At 29.9% G+C, this 18,806-nt stretch overlaps 1 protein-coding gene and 1 long non-coding RNA gene across 2 annotated transcripts; one reads left to right on the top strand and one right to left on the bottom strand.

Annotated features, from left to right (window-relative positions):
* Positions 1 to 9,849: 9,849 nt before the first annotated feature.
* LOC140988592 (uncharacterized) lies at positions 9,850 to 10,767 on the top strand. The gene is made up of 2 exons (XR_012177339.1): positions 9,850 to 10,387; positions 10,507 to 10,767. It is a non-coding gene; the product is annotated as an uncharacterized lncRNA (long non-coding RNA).
* A 3,148-nt stretch (positions 10,768 to 13,915) lies between these two features.
* On the bottom strand, positions 13,916 to 16,859 carry LOC140987940 (scarecrow-like protein 21). The gene is made up of 2 exons (XM_073456712.1): positions 16,624 to 16,859; positions 13,916 to 15,808 (listed from the first exon to the last, which is right to left on the bottom strand). Exon 2 carries the CDS (start codon positions 15,740 to 15,742, stop codon positions 14,039 to 14,041), a length of 1,704 nt encoding a protein of 567 aa, XP_073312813.1. The 5' UTR covers positions 15,743 to 15,808; positions 16,624 to 16,859; the 3' UTR covers positions 13,916 to 14,038.
* Positions 16,860 to 18,806: the final 1,947 nt, after the last annotated feature.

Genomic DNA, 18,806 nt, shown 5'->3' on the forward strand with positions numbered 1-18,806 from the left:
AGATCGACAATATCTATATTTATAATAAAAAAATAATATTTTTATAGATGATTCAAATAAAATAGTCGTCTCATAAAATTGATCAGTTTTTTGTGTTTAAAAAATATTTCATATTTTGGTAAATCTATTTAATTTTTATTCTTTAATTAAAAAACCTGAAAAAAACAGGTCATCTGTTTGGTGAAATAATTTTAACTGAAATTTCTGAGTAATATCTTGTTGATAATGGTTAAGTGGACTGTATTATGATTATTAAAGTAATTAGATAAACGCGGGATAGTACAAAATGAATAATGATACGTTCAATTTTGAGATTATGATTATAAAAATATTATAGTTTTTTTCGATGATGTGATTGTAAATATAGATTATTATGTACATAATTTTTTTTATTAAGATAAATATTTTAATATTTATGTCTACATATTTGTATCATACTATTGTGTCGTACAAATAGGGGGTTCTTAGCTATGAAAAATATTTCGGAGTCATTCTCTGAACTCGATTTTCTCTCTTCTCTACTATCATTTCTTATCAATTTTATAACACGTTATCAACACAAATATTTTTATTTTTGTTGTTATCTAATAGAGCACAGCTTTTAATTTAGCTCAACATTATTTTAGCTTCGTAACATAACTGTCAATGTTCTTGATGAATATTCTTGATGAATGTTGATGTAAAATCTAAAACTTGTCAAGAATATTGATATAAGATCAAATATTATATTTATGATAATATATTAATTTATGCTCGAGAAACAACATAATTCATAGGATTTATATTGATACTCCTAAAGTAGCACAATATTATAATTTATGTTGATGCTTCTGAAATAGTACACATATTTTATATTGATATTTAGAAATATCGATCTACGATCTAAGGGTTGTCGATATTCCTGATAAATATTGATAAACGATCTAAAATTTATATGTATTTATGCAGAATATTCATGTAATATCAAATATTTTTCAGTAATTTTGAAGTATATTGATCTAATATCAAAAAAAATTATTCCTCGGGAATACTGATATAAAATCAAATATTTGTCATATTAATGAAGAATACTGATTCTATGATCATTAGAAGTATAGTCTTATCTCAATACATATAGTTTATCGATATTTCTGAATAATATTGGTTTGATAAAATCAGAAATATATATGTTGTAACTTTCTAATACTTGCATATATTCTGAAGAAAATTAATACAATTATAGTTATATATAATATATATTTATTAATACATATGTGATACATGCAATAACATTTTTACAATTGTATAACACGCTTTCCTGTAATCTTACATCTATTCAAATGTTTGATTTATAGAATCTCTCGTGTTTTGTTTTGAAATTTAGTGATAATGAAACTGGGTATAATTTTGAAAAAATATAGTTATAATAATAAATTAATTTGAATAAATTATTGTAAAGCATGATAATATAATGTTATAAAAATTGAATAAATTCCATCAGAAATATAGTTGAAAAAGGCTTTTGATTTAGTATGTTAAAGGGATCCACTTGATCGGAAAGAAAGCATTGGAAAAAAGAAGGAACAATAAATTCATGGTGGATTGAAAGTCATTATCTAAGGTAAATGATCAACTTGATATTATAAATTTTTTCAATTTCGACTGTTCCTAGATTAAAAATTATTTTATTGTCACAATGTTGTATCAAATGTACATTGATTTCTCGGATCATTTTATCGTATGTGAAATACATTGAAGGCTCGATTTTCATCAAGCATGATATAGAATTTATATGGATGAAATTGATTACTACCCAAATTATATTTTAATCGTAATTTAACATAAATGTATTAAAGATGCAGAAGATCATTTCGTTAACAATGAAAAAATTGTGTTTGATAATATTTGGATATCTGAATCCAAATATAATATTCATTCAATATAATATATTATTACAAATAAATTGCTCCAGAAGAGCTATAGTACTTTCAAGAGTTAGTATGCATTTTTCTGAAGCAAAAAAAAAAAAAAAAAATTTCTTAAGGTTGAATATTATTTGTGTCTCATAGAAAAATATAATATCGAAATGATTGTCCAACAAATATCAAAATAATATTGAATGATACAAAAACAGAATTTATAAAAAATGATTTTGTATCAATGTCAATTAAATTAAATAAATATTACAATAAATCAAGAGTTTATTGATATTGAAGTTTTCTAATATGGTAAACCATAAGTTTTATTGATATTATGAATAAAAGTTCGTTGGTGTTATAAACTTAAATTTTGGTATTAAAAACTAGAAATTTATATACCAATAATAGGACATTGATACAAATAATTTTATTGTTATTTTTTGCTTGAGTAAAATTTTATTATTTAAATTATTGATTGTGCGAAAAAAGCACTATATTGAATCTCTAGAAAGACTGAAAATATGATAGAAATTATGCCGAAGTATCTTGAATCAGTAACAGTGAGATTTTATAATTCAATTTATCAATTGTTATTTTATTAAAGAAATGTTTTACAACATTGAGGGAGAGGAACATAAAAACTAAATGTATATCACTGAGAACGTATTGTATTTTTCGATCAATCACTGTGAAATATGAATTGAATCAAAAGTTAAAACTTTAGTTTAAAAATACATTATTTGATATAATGTATTGATAGATGATATATATTATTTAGCTCTTATAGTTGTTCTAGTTGAACAAATTTTTGTTTTCTCATCTGAATCTGTAACATTATAATCTAATTAATAAGCCCTTCAAAAAAATTATATGATAACTAAGATATCGAAATTAAGAAGACCGATCATCCAAAAGAGATCGTAATATAAATAATAGTAAAACCCTAGAAGAGTTTTAAGGTGTATGAAACCTCTTATATAAATTGATGTCCTACAAGACCATATCTTATTTTAGTTGCAAGTAAATCTAAAATATGTAACAAGCTTTATCAACCAATAAACTCAAAAGATTTTGTACCATGAAAGAGAAAAACTCCATAAAAAGTAATTTTAGATGTGAAAATAAAAAGAATGGGTAAATCAAAACAAAGTTGTTCCTGAAGAATAATAAATATATGTAAAGAATGAGATTTCAACGTACTTTTTGTTTTCTAAAAACTATGAGATCAAAGCAATGTGATTATTAATAATTATTTTGATCTCAATCTGATAATTATTTCGATCTCAATATATCTTTTGTTAATATAAAAAATAATTAGTATGTTATAAAAATCTCAATTTATAGATATTGTTAACAAAGTGATTGAAAATTGACATATTACAATATTAAACTAACTTTCACCCAAAACTTCTCAAAAAGACTCAAAGTCTATTATGAGAAAATGTTTTCACTTCTAATAAATGTGTTGATTACACATAAAATCCACAAAGGATTCAAAGTATCAAATGAAATTAGTCATAGTACACAACAAATAAAAAAATTCTTACAGATAAGTTACCTATATGACTGTTAATTGTTGTTTGATAAAGTTCAAAAGATATTTGGTCTTGAAGTGTTATATATTATAAGCATCAATTGAACAAAATGTGAGTGATATTTTCATAAGAGCATTACCGATATAAAAAAAAAACAGCATGCAAGATCGGACAATAACTTAAATATTTTGAGCGTTTCTTGCAACAAGGAGAGTGGTTCATACAATATTCTTTATGACTTATTTATGAATTTTACCAAGTGATTTTTCATAACAAAATTTTAATGAGGCGGTTAGCAAGAAGTAAAATATATCGTACTCTTTTTTCTTCATTGAGTTTTTATTTCTATGGATTTTTCTTAATAAGGTTTTTCGATGTGCATCCATCGTCAAATGAACATACAAGATGACAAGTATCTATTGTTATACTTTGCTCAAGTTTTTATTGTAAAAGTTTTAATGAGGCATCACCTTATTCTCTATGAAGTTTTCAAGCAATTATCTTGCCAAATTAAAGATTCAACGAGTAGTTGTTGTGTAGATAATTATATAAAGGGGAGTGTTATGATATGATTATGAATTTAAGTATTTATCTAAATAGATTTTTTATTTAGGGTAAATTATCAATATTTCTATCTACATATTTATATTTTATCATTGTATACTATAAATAAATTTATGAGTTATGAATAAAATTGTTTGAATTCATTTTATGAACTTACTTTTCTCTCTTCTCTTCTATAATTTCTTATTACTTTTATAAAAATCCTCATATAATTGTAAAGTAGGACGCTATCTGCCTAATTTTTAATTTTCGTATTCATGTAAATAATTTTGTGCTTAGATTAATGAATTTCAAATTCATTGACTTCTTTAAATTAAGTAATTTTCCCGAGTTCTTAAACAAATCAAATATATCAATCCAAACGTAATCTATGTAAGTTTACTGTCTCCATCACCATGCATTATACACCCTCAAATTAGAATATATATTCAACAAATAACATTATTTATTGTGTAAGTAAGGATGTGATCACAAGTGTCCCTTTGCATGTATTATTGGGCCATACTACCCCATCTCATACCTATCCAATGTTCGAACTAAACGTTTTTTTAGTTTGTATTTGGAATTAATCATTTGAAATCTACTATTTTGACTTTATTTGTAGGCAAAAACTTGTGTGAAACGGTCTTACGGGTCGTATTTTGTGAGACGGATCTCTTACTTGAGCCATATATATTAAAAAAATATTACTTTTTATGCGAAGAGTATTAATTTTTATTGTGAATATCGATAGGTTTGACATATCTCACATATAAAGATTTGTGAGATCGTCTCACAAGATAACTACTTTTATTTGTATTGTTAAAAAGAGGACCCTCAAATCCATCTTTTATTTATTCAAGCTATATTTATACATATCATAATGAATTTCAAATTATTATAATATTTTCAGGATTTGAAAACCATTATGATTATTGTAATTGTAGTGAAGTAAAAAGAAAAATTAATTTGAATTTCTTTCGTTTCAGTTGTCTGAACAATGAAAATATATTTAAATATATGAATTTCAAATTTATTCATCCAAACACAATCTTAATGATTAAATAATTTATTTTATTTCAAATTATTTATAGCCCTTCTAACACTAAATTACAAATTCAAGACGAGGTTTCAAGCTCGAGACTTAATTATAAGAAATAAGAATCATCTCTCCCAATAATAAAATAAAAAAACTTAACAAACGTAAGTTTTTTTTATTAACATTTTATTTCGACGAATAACATATTTGCAACTTTTCACTGACATAAATTGTTTGATATTACCATTTCCACTAAAATATTATTTAAAATTGAGATGAACAAGTTCAGTCTACCACATGCCTTGGTCAATTTGAGAGTGATTAATTTAAGATTTATTAAGAACACGCGTTTTATTACACGTTTTTGTCTGTATACTTGAGTCATGCAGCGATCATTGTCCTAGAATTTGTTCTTAGATTGTGAGGTGGAGAAAATGGTAATGTTGGGTATTAGCATATGGATAAAATTCTTATTTTGAAAAAACAAATAATATTGACACGTTGCATGGGATTTATATATATATATCCAAAATATCCAAATATATCATCAGTCTCAATATCTTGAACAAGATATAGTTGCATATGGATTTTAAATAAATGAATTTTAAATGTATTTAAATATATTTTTGTTGTTTAAAAGAAGCGAGAATAGGAATTTCAAATTCACATCTCTCACGTTTATATAGTTTGTCAAGTTAAATATGACGAATTTCAAATTTATCCAATAATGATGTTATTTGGAATTCAGTTTACTTTGTGTAACTAATTTATAAATTAAATAAGGTATGAATTTAAGATTGATTTGATATATCGTTTCATTGATAACAATAAAACTATAGTCTAAATTCACACATGTGTGTCAAGTGCCCCTTAAATTCAATGTCATTCACTTGGTTTAACATTAGCGGGCTGATTTAGTCGACCTTCTGAAGTTCTGAACCAAATGGTCGGACTAGGTAACCTTGAAAGCAAAGCATATATGGGGTAACCTTAAATTCAATGGCCTGTTTTAATACATGACATTCGAGGTCCCAAACCTAAAGCAAAGCATAAATGGGGTATCTAAGAACATGTTCAATGATGATATATATCAAGTTGTTGAGATGAAGTAGGTAACTACATCTCACGCTGATGTCAGTATTGATAACTTCATTATATGTTTCTACTATGGTAAGATGGTGTTATTGATATCATAGATATCATGTTGAAATATTAATTTTTTTTATTCAATTAAATTTTTTTGGATTTTTTTATATGAATTTAAATTATTTAAAATTAATTAAAAACAAAAAATAATAATAAAAATGATGGTGGACACTTCATCATGCGGAGAGTCTCCGCGCGATGCTTACCATCTTTCTCGCACACGGAAACATCTGGGTGCGAGGTCGGGCGACGAATCTAATTGGCCGAACCATTAGTTGGGCTCTCGTCCTCCGATTAACGATAATTCATATCTTGTTAATTATGATAAAAATATTGTGAAAAATCTTTCATTTATATTTTTCATCACTAACATCCCCAAATTCGAGAGTTAAGGAGTTTCACTGGGATAATTAATTCTCACCAATTTGTTCATATATTTGTTAAACAAATTTTGGTGAAAACTATCTTAAACCCTAACCTCTTAGCTAAATACATCTTCAGAAAGAAGAAGAAGAGAGAGGTATGAATTGAGATTAAATATAAATGATTAGTTTGTTGAAGCATGCGATCGAATTAATAATTAAATCCCCAAACCAATTGATTGCAACATAATTTATTAGCTAGTGGAATCTTATTACTGCTTATCCACTGATTTATGTGGTGGCCTAGCTATCTAGAAGCTGGTTATACGTATCTATTAGTATTCAATACATACACAACATAAACCCAATTAATTGAGTCACAAATTGAATGCACATCTTTCTTAAGTTGTTTTCCCAAGTGCCGCCGATCGATTGCATGTGAAGGAGAATGCATGCATATGTTATAAGCCATATAAAAGAGTTATTTTCAAAGCCAAAGAAGTCTCGCGTAGTTGCTAGTTAATATTCCACGATTCAATGCGGGATGACATGATAATGAATCGACGTTGACTCGGAATGTTTCGGGCCACAAGTTGTGGCATACGAGAGCCAATAGATGAGGAGGAATTGCGTCGTGTGGAGTTCACTCCGAAAGTTACCTAACAATTGATATTAATTTCCAGATTCATTCCTTCCATTCGAGGCTACCACGTACGTACACATTTTTTAGATTCAGAAAACACGAACACATTTACGTTTCTTCACGAGCATGCATGTCGTACATCCCTCTCTCCAGAATTCTTTAGATTTCTTACATTATGTGAGCGAGAGAAGATCTTGATTGTCCTATAGATAAATATATATATNATCATTTTTTTCTTGACTAAGTAATTAATAAATAACATCTTCATCCTTATCTATGTAAGGATAATCTATCACAAAAACTCCAATGAGAACGTTTCACGAGCCAATTTTGTGATCTCATCTATCCCATAAAAATTATTACTTTTTATGTCTAAGATGTTATTTTCACTGCAAACATATAGTTTTTTGTTAGCTGTGTTACGAAAAAATATTGTATAATATATGTTGATTTGAGTGAAAAGTATTAATTTCTATGTCAGAAATATATTGTGTAATATATGATTATTTGAATGAAAAACATTACTTATTATGTCAAAACTATTAATTTTTACTATATGTATGGACTGGATGGACCGTCTCATAGCTACAGAGATCCGTGAACGTTGCACAATAGACATATTTTTTTGGGTATACATATATATTTCATGAATGTATAAATAAACCATAAATATTAATATTAATTGGTTTTCTATTTTATTATGTTGATAATTATAATTAAATAAGTTAAATGAAATATACGCTATTTATTCAGGTATATTGTTAGGATCAAACATTTATAACTAGGCTAGAAGTTATAGCTGTTAGTCAAGGCATAACTTTATATACTTATACTTGTGACAGCGTATAGTACACCTACTTGAGTACTAATAGGTTGGCTACTAGGCCATAATTTCGGGGAAGTGTCTGTCAATCTATTGGTTTTGTCTCAAATATCATAGATATCAGTTTTACCATTTCCTTACACCGGCCATGTCCCCAGTAGAGAAGGTATCTGTATTACCCATTAAGATTCGATGTCACACTCTTTTAAAGCCTACCTAACCAACCAGATCAAGCGGCACTACATCAACAATTTCACGCGTGGGAACTTCCCAATAGGTCACTCATCTCAGTACTACTCTCACTCATGCATGCTTAACCCAACATTCTCCCCCAAAGAAGTATATAAATATGCTTCTTGAGAGACTCAAACCCTTGACCTCGCTCTGATATCAATTGTTAAGATTAAAAGTTTATCATTAGACAAAAAGTTATAGTTGTTAGCTAATACGTAACTTTATTTTCTTATACTTGTGACTGCGCAGAGTAAATATACTTGGATTCTAATCGGTTAAGCTGTTAGACCCATGAGTCAAACGAAGTGTGTGTCTATCTGTTGGTGATGTGTCATATGCAATAGAGATCGATCTTACTCTTTTCCTATCGATGGTCTTGTTTCCATCAAAGACAATATTACTCATTAAGATTTGTCGTCATTCTTTTACGGCCTACCTTGTCAATCAGATCAATGGCGCAACGTCGCCAGCTTGACACACGAAAAATTTCTGGTCACTCATCTCAGTACCACTCTCACTTATGCAAATTAAACTTAACCCAACATGAATATTTTATGGTGGAATAAATATAATGCCATTTTCTATATATAAATAATAATAAATTTCATTGCTGAGGGATAGAATTCAAAATATTACGTGGAACATATTGGACGATAATTAAACTTTTTAATCTATATTTAAAATAATTTATTTAAGTATCAGTTGATATTAAATCGGATAATTTAACTATATATAAATTAATCCGTTCAATGGTATTTAGATGCCATTGCTGTTACTTTGTCATCGTCCAAATTTATTTAATGGAATGTCAATACACCCAATCCACCGTGTTAGATAATTAATTTATACGGCACATAACGTGCAACACAATACAAAATAATTTAAACTCTCTGTCGAAAGTCTCTCCTTGATTAATCTTCTTTTTTTGGTTTAGATTATTTATAAATCAAATTAGGTTAAATTTTTTTACAATATGTCTTTATTTATTCATAAAACTTAATTACGACTCACGGAATACATTTATTAATACTCAAAAAAATAAATAAATACTAGTATTATTATAATTTAATATAATATATTATCTTGTAGCTAAGAGTCTCTCGGCTCCGGTAAGTCATGAGATGTGATCTATACGAGCACTACCCCCAAAGTAAAAGGTAGATGTTTATCGATACATATTTGATCTATTATTTTTTGTGTAAATTCTACGAGTATTGATAAATCTTCACCACGGGTAATGGCCATAAAGATAGCATAAAATTATGCGACAACTAGGTTGGAAGCACACACTGGTAATGAAGCTTCTTGTATTAACAATTTTTAAAAACATTTTAATTTTTAAGTGTATTCTTATTTTACGAAAATTAAATGATCATATAATGAATTTCTCATCTGAATATTTTTACCATAAATTTCCATAAAAAATATATATATATATATATTTAAATTTTAATATAATTTCTAGATATTTTACACAAAAAATATTTCTATATGTATGTATGTATTATACTTGTTGAAATTGTGTAGTTGATACATTATGCGTATATCGAGTATATTTATAAAAATATAAAGTGGGGTTTAAAATAATGACGCGATTAATTCAATATATTTTGAATTGAGGAACAAATACATGTGTCTAGATCCCGCATCCTGTCTGTCAACTATTTATAGTTCTAACACACACTAAAATGGCAACTTGACGCACGACGAGGAGAAAAATAGCAAAATAATCTTTAAACAGAGAAGAGGGGAGAGTTGTTGAGATAATCAGACGATTTCATCTCAACAGCCTCTCTTCGATTTGATATATTCTCCTCTCTTTTTTATCTGTGCAAATTATAAAGATGAAGTTTTTCTTGGATTTCGTGACTTGTTATGGATCGTGCTCGTCGGAGGTTCGTCAGCCACCGGGGGAGGAGACCAGAATGCTGATGGTGCAGGAGCATCGCCGCCGCGTGGGGCGGAAGCGAGGGAGGGTGAAAGGCGGACATGAATGGCGGCCTTGTCTCACCTCAATCTCGGAAGATAAATTGGTGACGACAGCTGAGAGGGGTAACAGTACAGAAACCCCGGTGACCGCGGGGTGGCGACGGAGTCTCAAGAGGAAGGTTTCATCCATTTCGGAAAGGGATAAGAACCGTTCTTTAGATCGCGATCAGGCCCGGTAAACATTATTTTTCGATCATTTTTAAGTTTTATTATTGCCGATTTATTCAAATATTCCTCAAATTGACTGTTAATATTCTTGACTCATCGTGTTCCTTTCTTTGTTGATTTTTACAGAGAGGCTCCACTATCGGCCATGATTCCAGCATTCCCTCCAACGCCTTTCATGTTTTAATTTGTTTCCTGAACAATCAGATTCATGTAAATGAATACAAGTCGATGTTCCATTTCTGATCTGTTCTTTCTCGTAACCCATCCATGTTTTCAATCCTTGCTGCGTTTTCGACGCTCTGTTTCAAGCAAGTATTAAATTCGCTTTGTAATAAATGTAGCATTGAGTTGTAGAAATTATATGGTGTTAAATAATGCTATGACGTGAGCCCGAATCCTAATATCATCTTTATTAATTTAATTTGCAGTAACAGATCGTAATATCATCCTAATTACTTTAATATGTATAATATTTGACTTTACAAAATATAACAAAAATATGAATTTAGCATAAAAGTAACAGTCTTACTGAGCCAACATTTTTTTTTTCAATTTTCATCCTATTTAAAGTTTTGAAATACGTGTCTTAAATTTAAAATAAACATATAGAAAATAGAGATTAATTTTGAGACTTAGTGATAGAATAATTTGAGTTTATATATGATTAACAAATCAAAGGATAATATAACAGTGAATTAATTTAATATGACATGATATGTATCAGTAGCAACGTATTACATATCTTATGGAGTGAAATGTAATGAATGTTCAAGATTCTTAAGTGAATATTGTGGGTTAAAGAGATGACTATCAACAACATTCGGTGTAATACTTTTCCCCACGTGCTCAAGTAAAATCCGTACAATCGATCATTTACGAGCCAACTTAAACTCACATTTTCAGACCGAAGTCATGTTGTTCAGATAAACTATATACCAATTATAAACTCATTGTTCATTGGATTCATCTTTCCGGGACGAAATCAATGTGTATAGTGGACTGGCAATCCGGCACATAGACCGTTATTCATGGCTCCAATCATTCACCGAATTAGTCATTCAATCAGTAATAACCGACCGGTAACCATTTAAGAATCAATAAATCCATTAATTCAATATGAAATACAATATGACAAATAAAATGAAAAATTCACAATATGATGTAATATATATGAATAAATCGGTAGTGATTAAACTTTACGATAAATTTCAGGCTAAATGAAAATGGCCATAAATGAAGAAAAATCGTTGATAAACCCGACGGGTTGAAACCTCACGGTAGAAAAAACCTCACCTTGCCAGCTATCTTACTATTTCACCCGGTTGATGAGCTCAAGGTAAGATAATTTTCTATAAATATAATTCAATTAATTTTTGAGTGGATAGAATCAGGATTAGATATTGGAATATTTTGAAATTTATTTTTGTACAAAATTTGTTCCGAATATTTTTGGTTAAAACTTGATGAATTCCTATTAAATCAAAGAAATGTCCGAAAATTACGAAACTTTACCAGATGGCTAGAATATGACAAAAATGGATCGGAAAATGTAAAATTCGGCTTTTGGCTGGCGTGTGTAATAGCATATTTTTCCAAATTGGTGTTTTTTTGGACGATCTACAACTTTTATGTTTAACACTTGTCGAAATTGAGAAATGATAAATAACATATTTTGAAAAACCAGGGTGGTTGTCAAACTCATTTCGGACGACCAAACACTATACTTTCGACGATTGTGGGAATGATCTCCTGGTATATACTTAAACTTCGAAACATTTGGAACACGTTTTATTTTAAAATTGAAGGAAAATTTGTTCAAGTATAAAGATTAATTCAAGCTAGAAATAGCTATCTAAGACCAAACTTTCTAGAAGTTTTACAGAATTGTTCTTCACAAATCTTGATTCTCTGGGAAAATCCAATGGATGATTTCGTTGCATCACTTGTACATTTTGATTTTTGTTCTCACTCTTTTTTCTTTAAAGCTCACGAATTTTGATCAATGTAATATAATAATATGCTTGGACTGAGACATACTTAAAACAAGGGAGTGGAGTGGGTGAGTCAGTGTCTCCAAACAAGTATAAAAATCATTTCTTGATATCTAGCTAAGTCACCAGTTATTAACACACATTAAGCTTATTTAAGCATAATTTGTCAAGTGTTGGCCTAACTTCGAGACATCTATTTCTATTAAATTAGTGACACATACCCTCCCTTAATTTATTTATTAATAGACAAATTTGAATTAACTGATATTTTATTTAGTTTTTTTGATGTTTTTATATTATATATATTCTTTTATTTATTTATTTATTTTATCTAAGTTATATTATTTTAGAAACATATTTTATATTTTGTAGTGTTCGATTTATTAACTTTTATTTGTAGGAGAATATAATTCATTTATTAGAATTATTGTTATTTGGAAGTAATATTATTTATTTCATTATAAATATTTTAGAAATTAAGTATATTAATGTGTTGACAAATTATTTATATATATAAACTCTTCTGTTATACTATATAATTTTACTTATTTATTATAATCATCATTATTATTATTTCTATTTATTAAATTTTGTCAAAAATTTTGAGGTGTTACAGAAGACATGGATGAATTTATAGTTAAAATCATAAGTTAATAATTTGAGTTAATAGTTATTTTTGTGAAATGTAAACTAAACAAGGATGGTTCAACTAAGCTGTTTTTTTAAAAAATCTTATTCTAAGAATGAGAGGACTCGAACGCGAGTCATTACAAGAAGAATTCAGAAGAGACCATTGGAACTAAAACTCGTTACCGTAACACTCTATTTTTCATTTAATAAAAATTATTTTAATAAATTTCTTCATTTCATTATCAATATGATAACCACTTTCCAAATATTTTAAACTATTAAAATAATTTATCTGATTTTAAATTTTTAAATGATTATATCATTTTTGTTTTTTTATATAAAAAAAAAAAGCTAACACAAAAAATAAATATATGTACACGTGTAAAAAGTCTCTAATTCTAATTAAACTTGATAGTTGTGAAGTCAGTTTCAAAATTACTCGAAATGTTTAATTAGTTGAAATATCAGTCCACCGCACAAGTGTGTCCTGCCATGATCCTTATCCTGCGGCGAGGAATTTTTGGCCCTATCAAGATATTTTTTTTATTAAAAAAAATAGGTAAAAGTTATGGAGAACCCAGTGAATTGAAACGGATGGATCTTATTTACACATAATTTAGTAATATATTTATTTATTTAATTTGAAAATTTTTGAAATCCCTTTAAAAAACTAAGACACCGGCTTAAATTATTTATTAAATAATTTGGAATCAAATAACCCACTAATATCGAAATAAATCCAATGTATTTATATAATACTATTTGAAATGGTTTCATTCCAAAGCCAATCATCAAATACAACATAAATAAATTATTATTACACGAGTTAAATATGGGGGTTTCATTCTAATTCAAAATGTATTTGAATAAGTAAACTTTTAAAAATATGAATTTTAAATATAAAACGAAATTCTAACAATAGATTTTTTTTTTAATTTTGTATTACAACACCTCAATTCTATACCTGAAACTTGGATTTTACAAAAGCAGAAATGATAAATCACTTGAGCACAAAATATTAAAACGTGGCTACATCATCAATGCCAAGCTGAAGCTGAAACCAGATTCCTGTCCTTCCATCCCAACAACATAGCTCCATCCTTCTCCACCAAGGTGTAATTCTCGGAGTAGCATCGCAGTAATCCCCGGATCACTGAATTCACGTAAGAACTTAAAGGGAATGCTCGAAAACCGGCCATCGTGAACCTCAGACTCCATTTGCCAAGGAGCTCGTGTCTCTCCACTCTCTCCTTCCCTTCACAAGCTATGATGTTCACTATATCTCTAGCCAAACAGTGTTCCTCCACGTTGATGCGCTCTTTACTGCCCCGAGGCATTGTAACATCTATCGACTCAAACATGGCTGAATAATAGTCTAGAGCTTCAACGAATCTTTGAAGAAAAAGGGCAGTGTTTGTGTTCGATTCTTGTTCCACTAAAGTGACCACTTTCGGAGAAAGCGATTTAACCATTCTTAGAAGCCCATCTCTTGGATTCGACACGTCAACACTCTCGTCGGGTGTGTGGTGAAGCTGCAGTGGAAAGTTCACCACCAGCGCCTCACCCGGTCGAACATCAAGCATATCCCTTGTAATATCAGGAGCAAAAACTGGAACGGCATGAAATTCAACAGGGATGCTGAATTTCTCAGAAATTGCTGCCAAACGTCTTCCTACTAATGCAAGACTGTCTCCACGAGCGAGTTTTGAAACAGGATCATCAATCCCAGTAATTCGAACATGTGGGGCACCACAAGGTCTTGCTGCAAGTGCTTGTAAAAGAGTCATCCATTGAGTCCCTTGTGCAATCTGGAAATCTATGATGTGGATTTGGTTCTCATTTTTACATGCCTCAGCAATGGCCCCATTTGCAGCCATATAACCAAACTTCAAATACGGGCATATTTCATACAGAATGTGCATGTATGAGATCAAGTCTTTGCCATCTGGCTCGTTGCACTTCAAGGACCGGTAAATGTTAGTGCCAGACAGCTCTTTCCTTGCTATTAATCCTTCAAGCATGTATGCACCAACAGGCTGAATCGGATCTCCAGTGATGGATACGGATGCACGAGCATAGGGTACCAACTTTTCAAATTCGTTTAACTTATTATTGGAAAGTGCTGTCGCACATTCAACCAGTAGTTGTTTGAGGTTATTAGGAGGGAAACCTTTCCGCACAAAGTTTTCCATTGCCTTGTAGTGACTCTCCATGTTGTGTTCCCCACTCGAGCTGCTAAATGAATCAGAATTATTTAAAGAAGGCCCCGGGGATTCATGGTTCCAGCCTCGTGACCCTTGGAAAGCTGCCTGAGATCTCTTATTTTCCCCTAAAAACGGTTCTGATGTTGCCACTTCCTCGTCGTCACCGGGACCCATAAGAACACTCTCCAACTCCAATAAAGCACGCCTTATGTACTGATTTTGATTAGCACCATGAAGAGAAAACAGTCCGCTGGAACAAACTAATAGGTTATCCCGACGGCAGAAGGAAGAGGGCCTCGACTGTTGGCGGCACTCTTCGTAATCCGGGAAAGAATTGGAAGAAGGGGTGGATTCGTAAAAATTCTCAGTTGAACTTTGCTGCTCTAGATTACCCTTGTATGTGCTGAGCGTATCAGTATCAGAATGGGTAGAGAAAGGCGAGTTAGATCTGAACAGATTTGCCGGTAAGGCAGAAGCAGTAGGATAAGAGGAAAAATCTGCACCAGTAGCACCGAACCCAATATAATTAGAGTCCATCAAACAAGTAAAACAAAAATAATTCAAAATGCAGATCCTTCGAAGGTATCTAGCAGAAAAATAAACCTGTAGAAGAGAAACAACGAGGCAACATTAGAAAACTCTTTTCTTTCTCACGAAGAATTCAAACCTTAAGCACCAATTCAACAATTGCAAACCTACCATTATACAGTTAAATTTGACAGCTTATGATATTTAGGCGATCAAGACTAGCTCGTGAATATATCAACAAAGTAGACATTTGATTCCATTCGATTCAGATAAAAACAAATAAATAAGAGGCATTACACCAAACTAGTAACTAGAACCAGATTTTAACTTTGATATTAATATTATTCCATTTTACTTTTCTCTTTTTCTACTGATCTAGCAGAGGACAAGACATCAGCCTAGTAAAGAATTTGAATATAAACGTAGACCCAAAATCAGGAAATCTTAATTTTATCAGTAATTTTCTAGGACATCCCATCTGATCAATTTCATCTTGATAAAGCAAGCATTCTCCATTAAAAGAAAAATCAGAAGCCATTCAAGATCTTGTCTTCCCGAATTCAGACTATATAAGAACCTTTTTTTTCCCCTAATTCCACTGTTATCTAATAACAATAAATAATAGACAAATCACGTTCTTTTCCCTTTTTGGTCCTTATATAACTGAAAAAATCATAAAAAAATATTTAGGAGGATGACCAGTCCGAAAAATAATACTAATAATAATAAAAATCAACCTTGAGGAATTTCAACTAGGGTCAATGAGCAAATAAAGATACACAACATAGAAATAATCGATAAATGAACCCTAACGCGACATACTGAAATCCAACAAAAACACACACATTGAGCATAACCCAGAAACAATATATCCAGTACAGATTGAATACCTGGCTTTCTTTGCAGATGGTAAGTCAAAAGATTTTTTTTTTTTTCAATAATAATTGTTGGAGTGTGTGAATCAAAGAATGTATGATAGGAAACAAGAGAATCGGTGCATAAATAGCAATCCGATAAGGGAGACAGTGGTGGGTGGAAACTCTAATAAATTTGACGGTGACGGCAATCGTTGGGAATTTTTACGGCAGCACTGACGGGTTAGTCTCCACGTCCCAAGCCACGCGTTGACGCGACGAAGAAATGAAGAATGTTCCATCCTGTTACTAAATGAAGACGCACGTGCCAATGTGCTTACACCTTTTTATGCTTCTGAGACAAATTTATGAATTTTAAAAGTTAATTGTTTCAAGCTAGTAGTGTTTTTCACATTCATAAGTTCAAAAGTCAAGAGACTGTACTATCTACTGCATGATTAAATATAAGAGTGTATGAAATAGGTGAAATATTGACTAATGATTCGGATGTTCGATTTTCAATGTCAAATTTTTCTCAGAACGAGTCTATCACATATGTTTCTTAGTACGATTTACCTAACTATCATGTTCAATGTTTATCGAAAAATAACACATACGGATTTCATCGTTATAATATATTATCTATATTTTGAAAATCATAATTTAAAAATAGTAGTAGGAAATAAAATATTTATAGATACAAAAATCCAATTTGTTTCCTTCCTTCCCACGCGTAAGAAAATTCCAGAAAGACATTAGTGTGTGAATGTGTATACACACATTCGAGTAGCTATCAAAGTAAAGATCAGTTTTAAAATTCGATGAGTGACGTAAATCTGTAACGATGTTGTTCTAATTGCGTTAGGTTGACGAGGAGAAATATATTTTTTTGAAAGAACTTTTTATGACACGTCATTATTTTAATGATCTTGTGGATCTCTCGTTCAAAGAAATTAAAAATCCAAGTCATTTCATTTAGGCATTTAGCCATACTATGTATCATTCGGAAGTTTAGCACAATTTTTTTTATGAGATCATCTCATTAATTAATTTTTTTTATGTGGATTTTTAATCTAAACAATCAATAAAAAAATATTATTTTTTTATTATAAATGTACATCTAAATATCATTATTCTATCGGAATGTAATCCAGAAACATACCCAGTGTCCAGTTGGAATGCACGCTCATCAGGATTGAGAAACCGTGACGCCAGGAGCTACTACATTAAGTTTGACACACTATATAAGCAAACTTTGACCTCACGTGCCAACACGTCCGGTGAAAGCCACTTGCATGAGGGCTGGAGTGGACTCATGAAACATCGCCGTTTTCCATTCATTGATTAATTAATTAATTAATATTATTAAATTAGGATTTATTCCTTAGACATAAACTGGCCAATGAAATAACAATTACGGAAACTGTCAAGTAGTGGGCTGAAAGAATAGTATAGCCCAGAGAATGAGAAAGCCCAGTTTAGCTCGAAAACCCAGGTCCAACAATATATCTTATTCTGAAATTCAACCCGCACCGGTCTATCTTAGCTTAAATATCGATGACTTTAACATATTACATTTGTCCTTTTCCTTAAGCAGGAAACATATGAAAATATGCAGACAAGTCAATATTTTTTTACAAATATATGGAAATACTCAAGTATTTTATAAATTCTTTAGTTAAAAATAATTAAGTCAAGCAAGTTTTTGTTAGTTGATGATTTTTTACTTGTGACAATTTTACACGTTATTTGATTCGGCATATTTTAAAATTCGAAACTTCGAGATTACGGGGAAATTCAAAACGATGTCTGGTCCTAGAAGGTGCCACTATGATCATTTCAAAAATAAAAACGGCATCGTCGTTTGCCAATACGAATATTTTTCATTTGCAATTTGTCGCGTAGTAAGTATACATTTGCACATATATTTATTACAATCAGGTATTATAAAAATCCGTTAAGACATTAACTTAATCAATAACTTAAGTGCTTTTAGATTTATTTAGTTAACTTCTTATGGTATAATAAATATTGTACAGATAAATAAACTTAATTAATTGAAAATAAAATCTAATTCATTAATTTGAAATTTGAATATAATTGTTTTTCTTTCAAATAATTTATTATTTTTCAAGAAAATATTTTGATGAGTCACGAGTCGATTAAAAAAAACAAAATTAAAAAAATCGATTTTAATAAAACCGAACAGTTAAATTCAG

The sequence above is a fragment of the Primulina huaijiensis genome, chromosome 11 (assembly GCF_012295235.1).
Source record: "Primulina huaijiensis isolate GDHJ02 chromosome 11, ASM1229523v2, whole genome shotgun sequence".
Taxonomy (NCBI): domain Eukaryota; kingdom Viridiplantae; phylum Streptophyta; class Magnoliopsida; order Lamiales; family Gesneriaceae; genus Primulina; species Primulina huaijiensis.

What these genes read in the sequence shown, in the direction of transcription:
- LOC140987940 (XM_073456712.1), bottom strand. Translation starts at nt 15,742, where the DNA reads ATGGACTCTAATTATATTGGGTTCGGTGCTACTGGTGCAGATTTTTCC.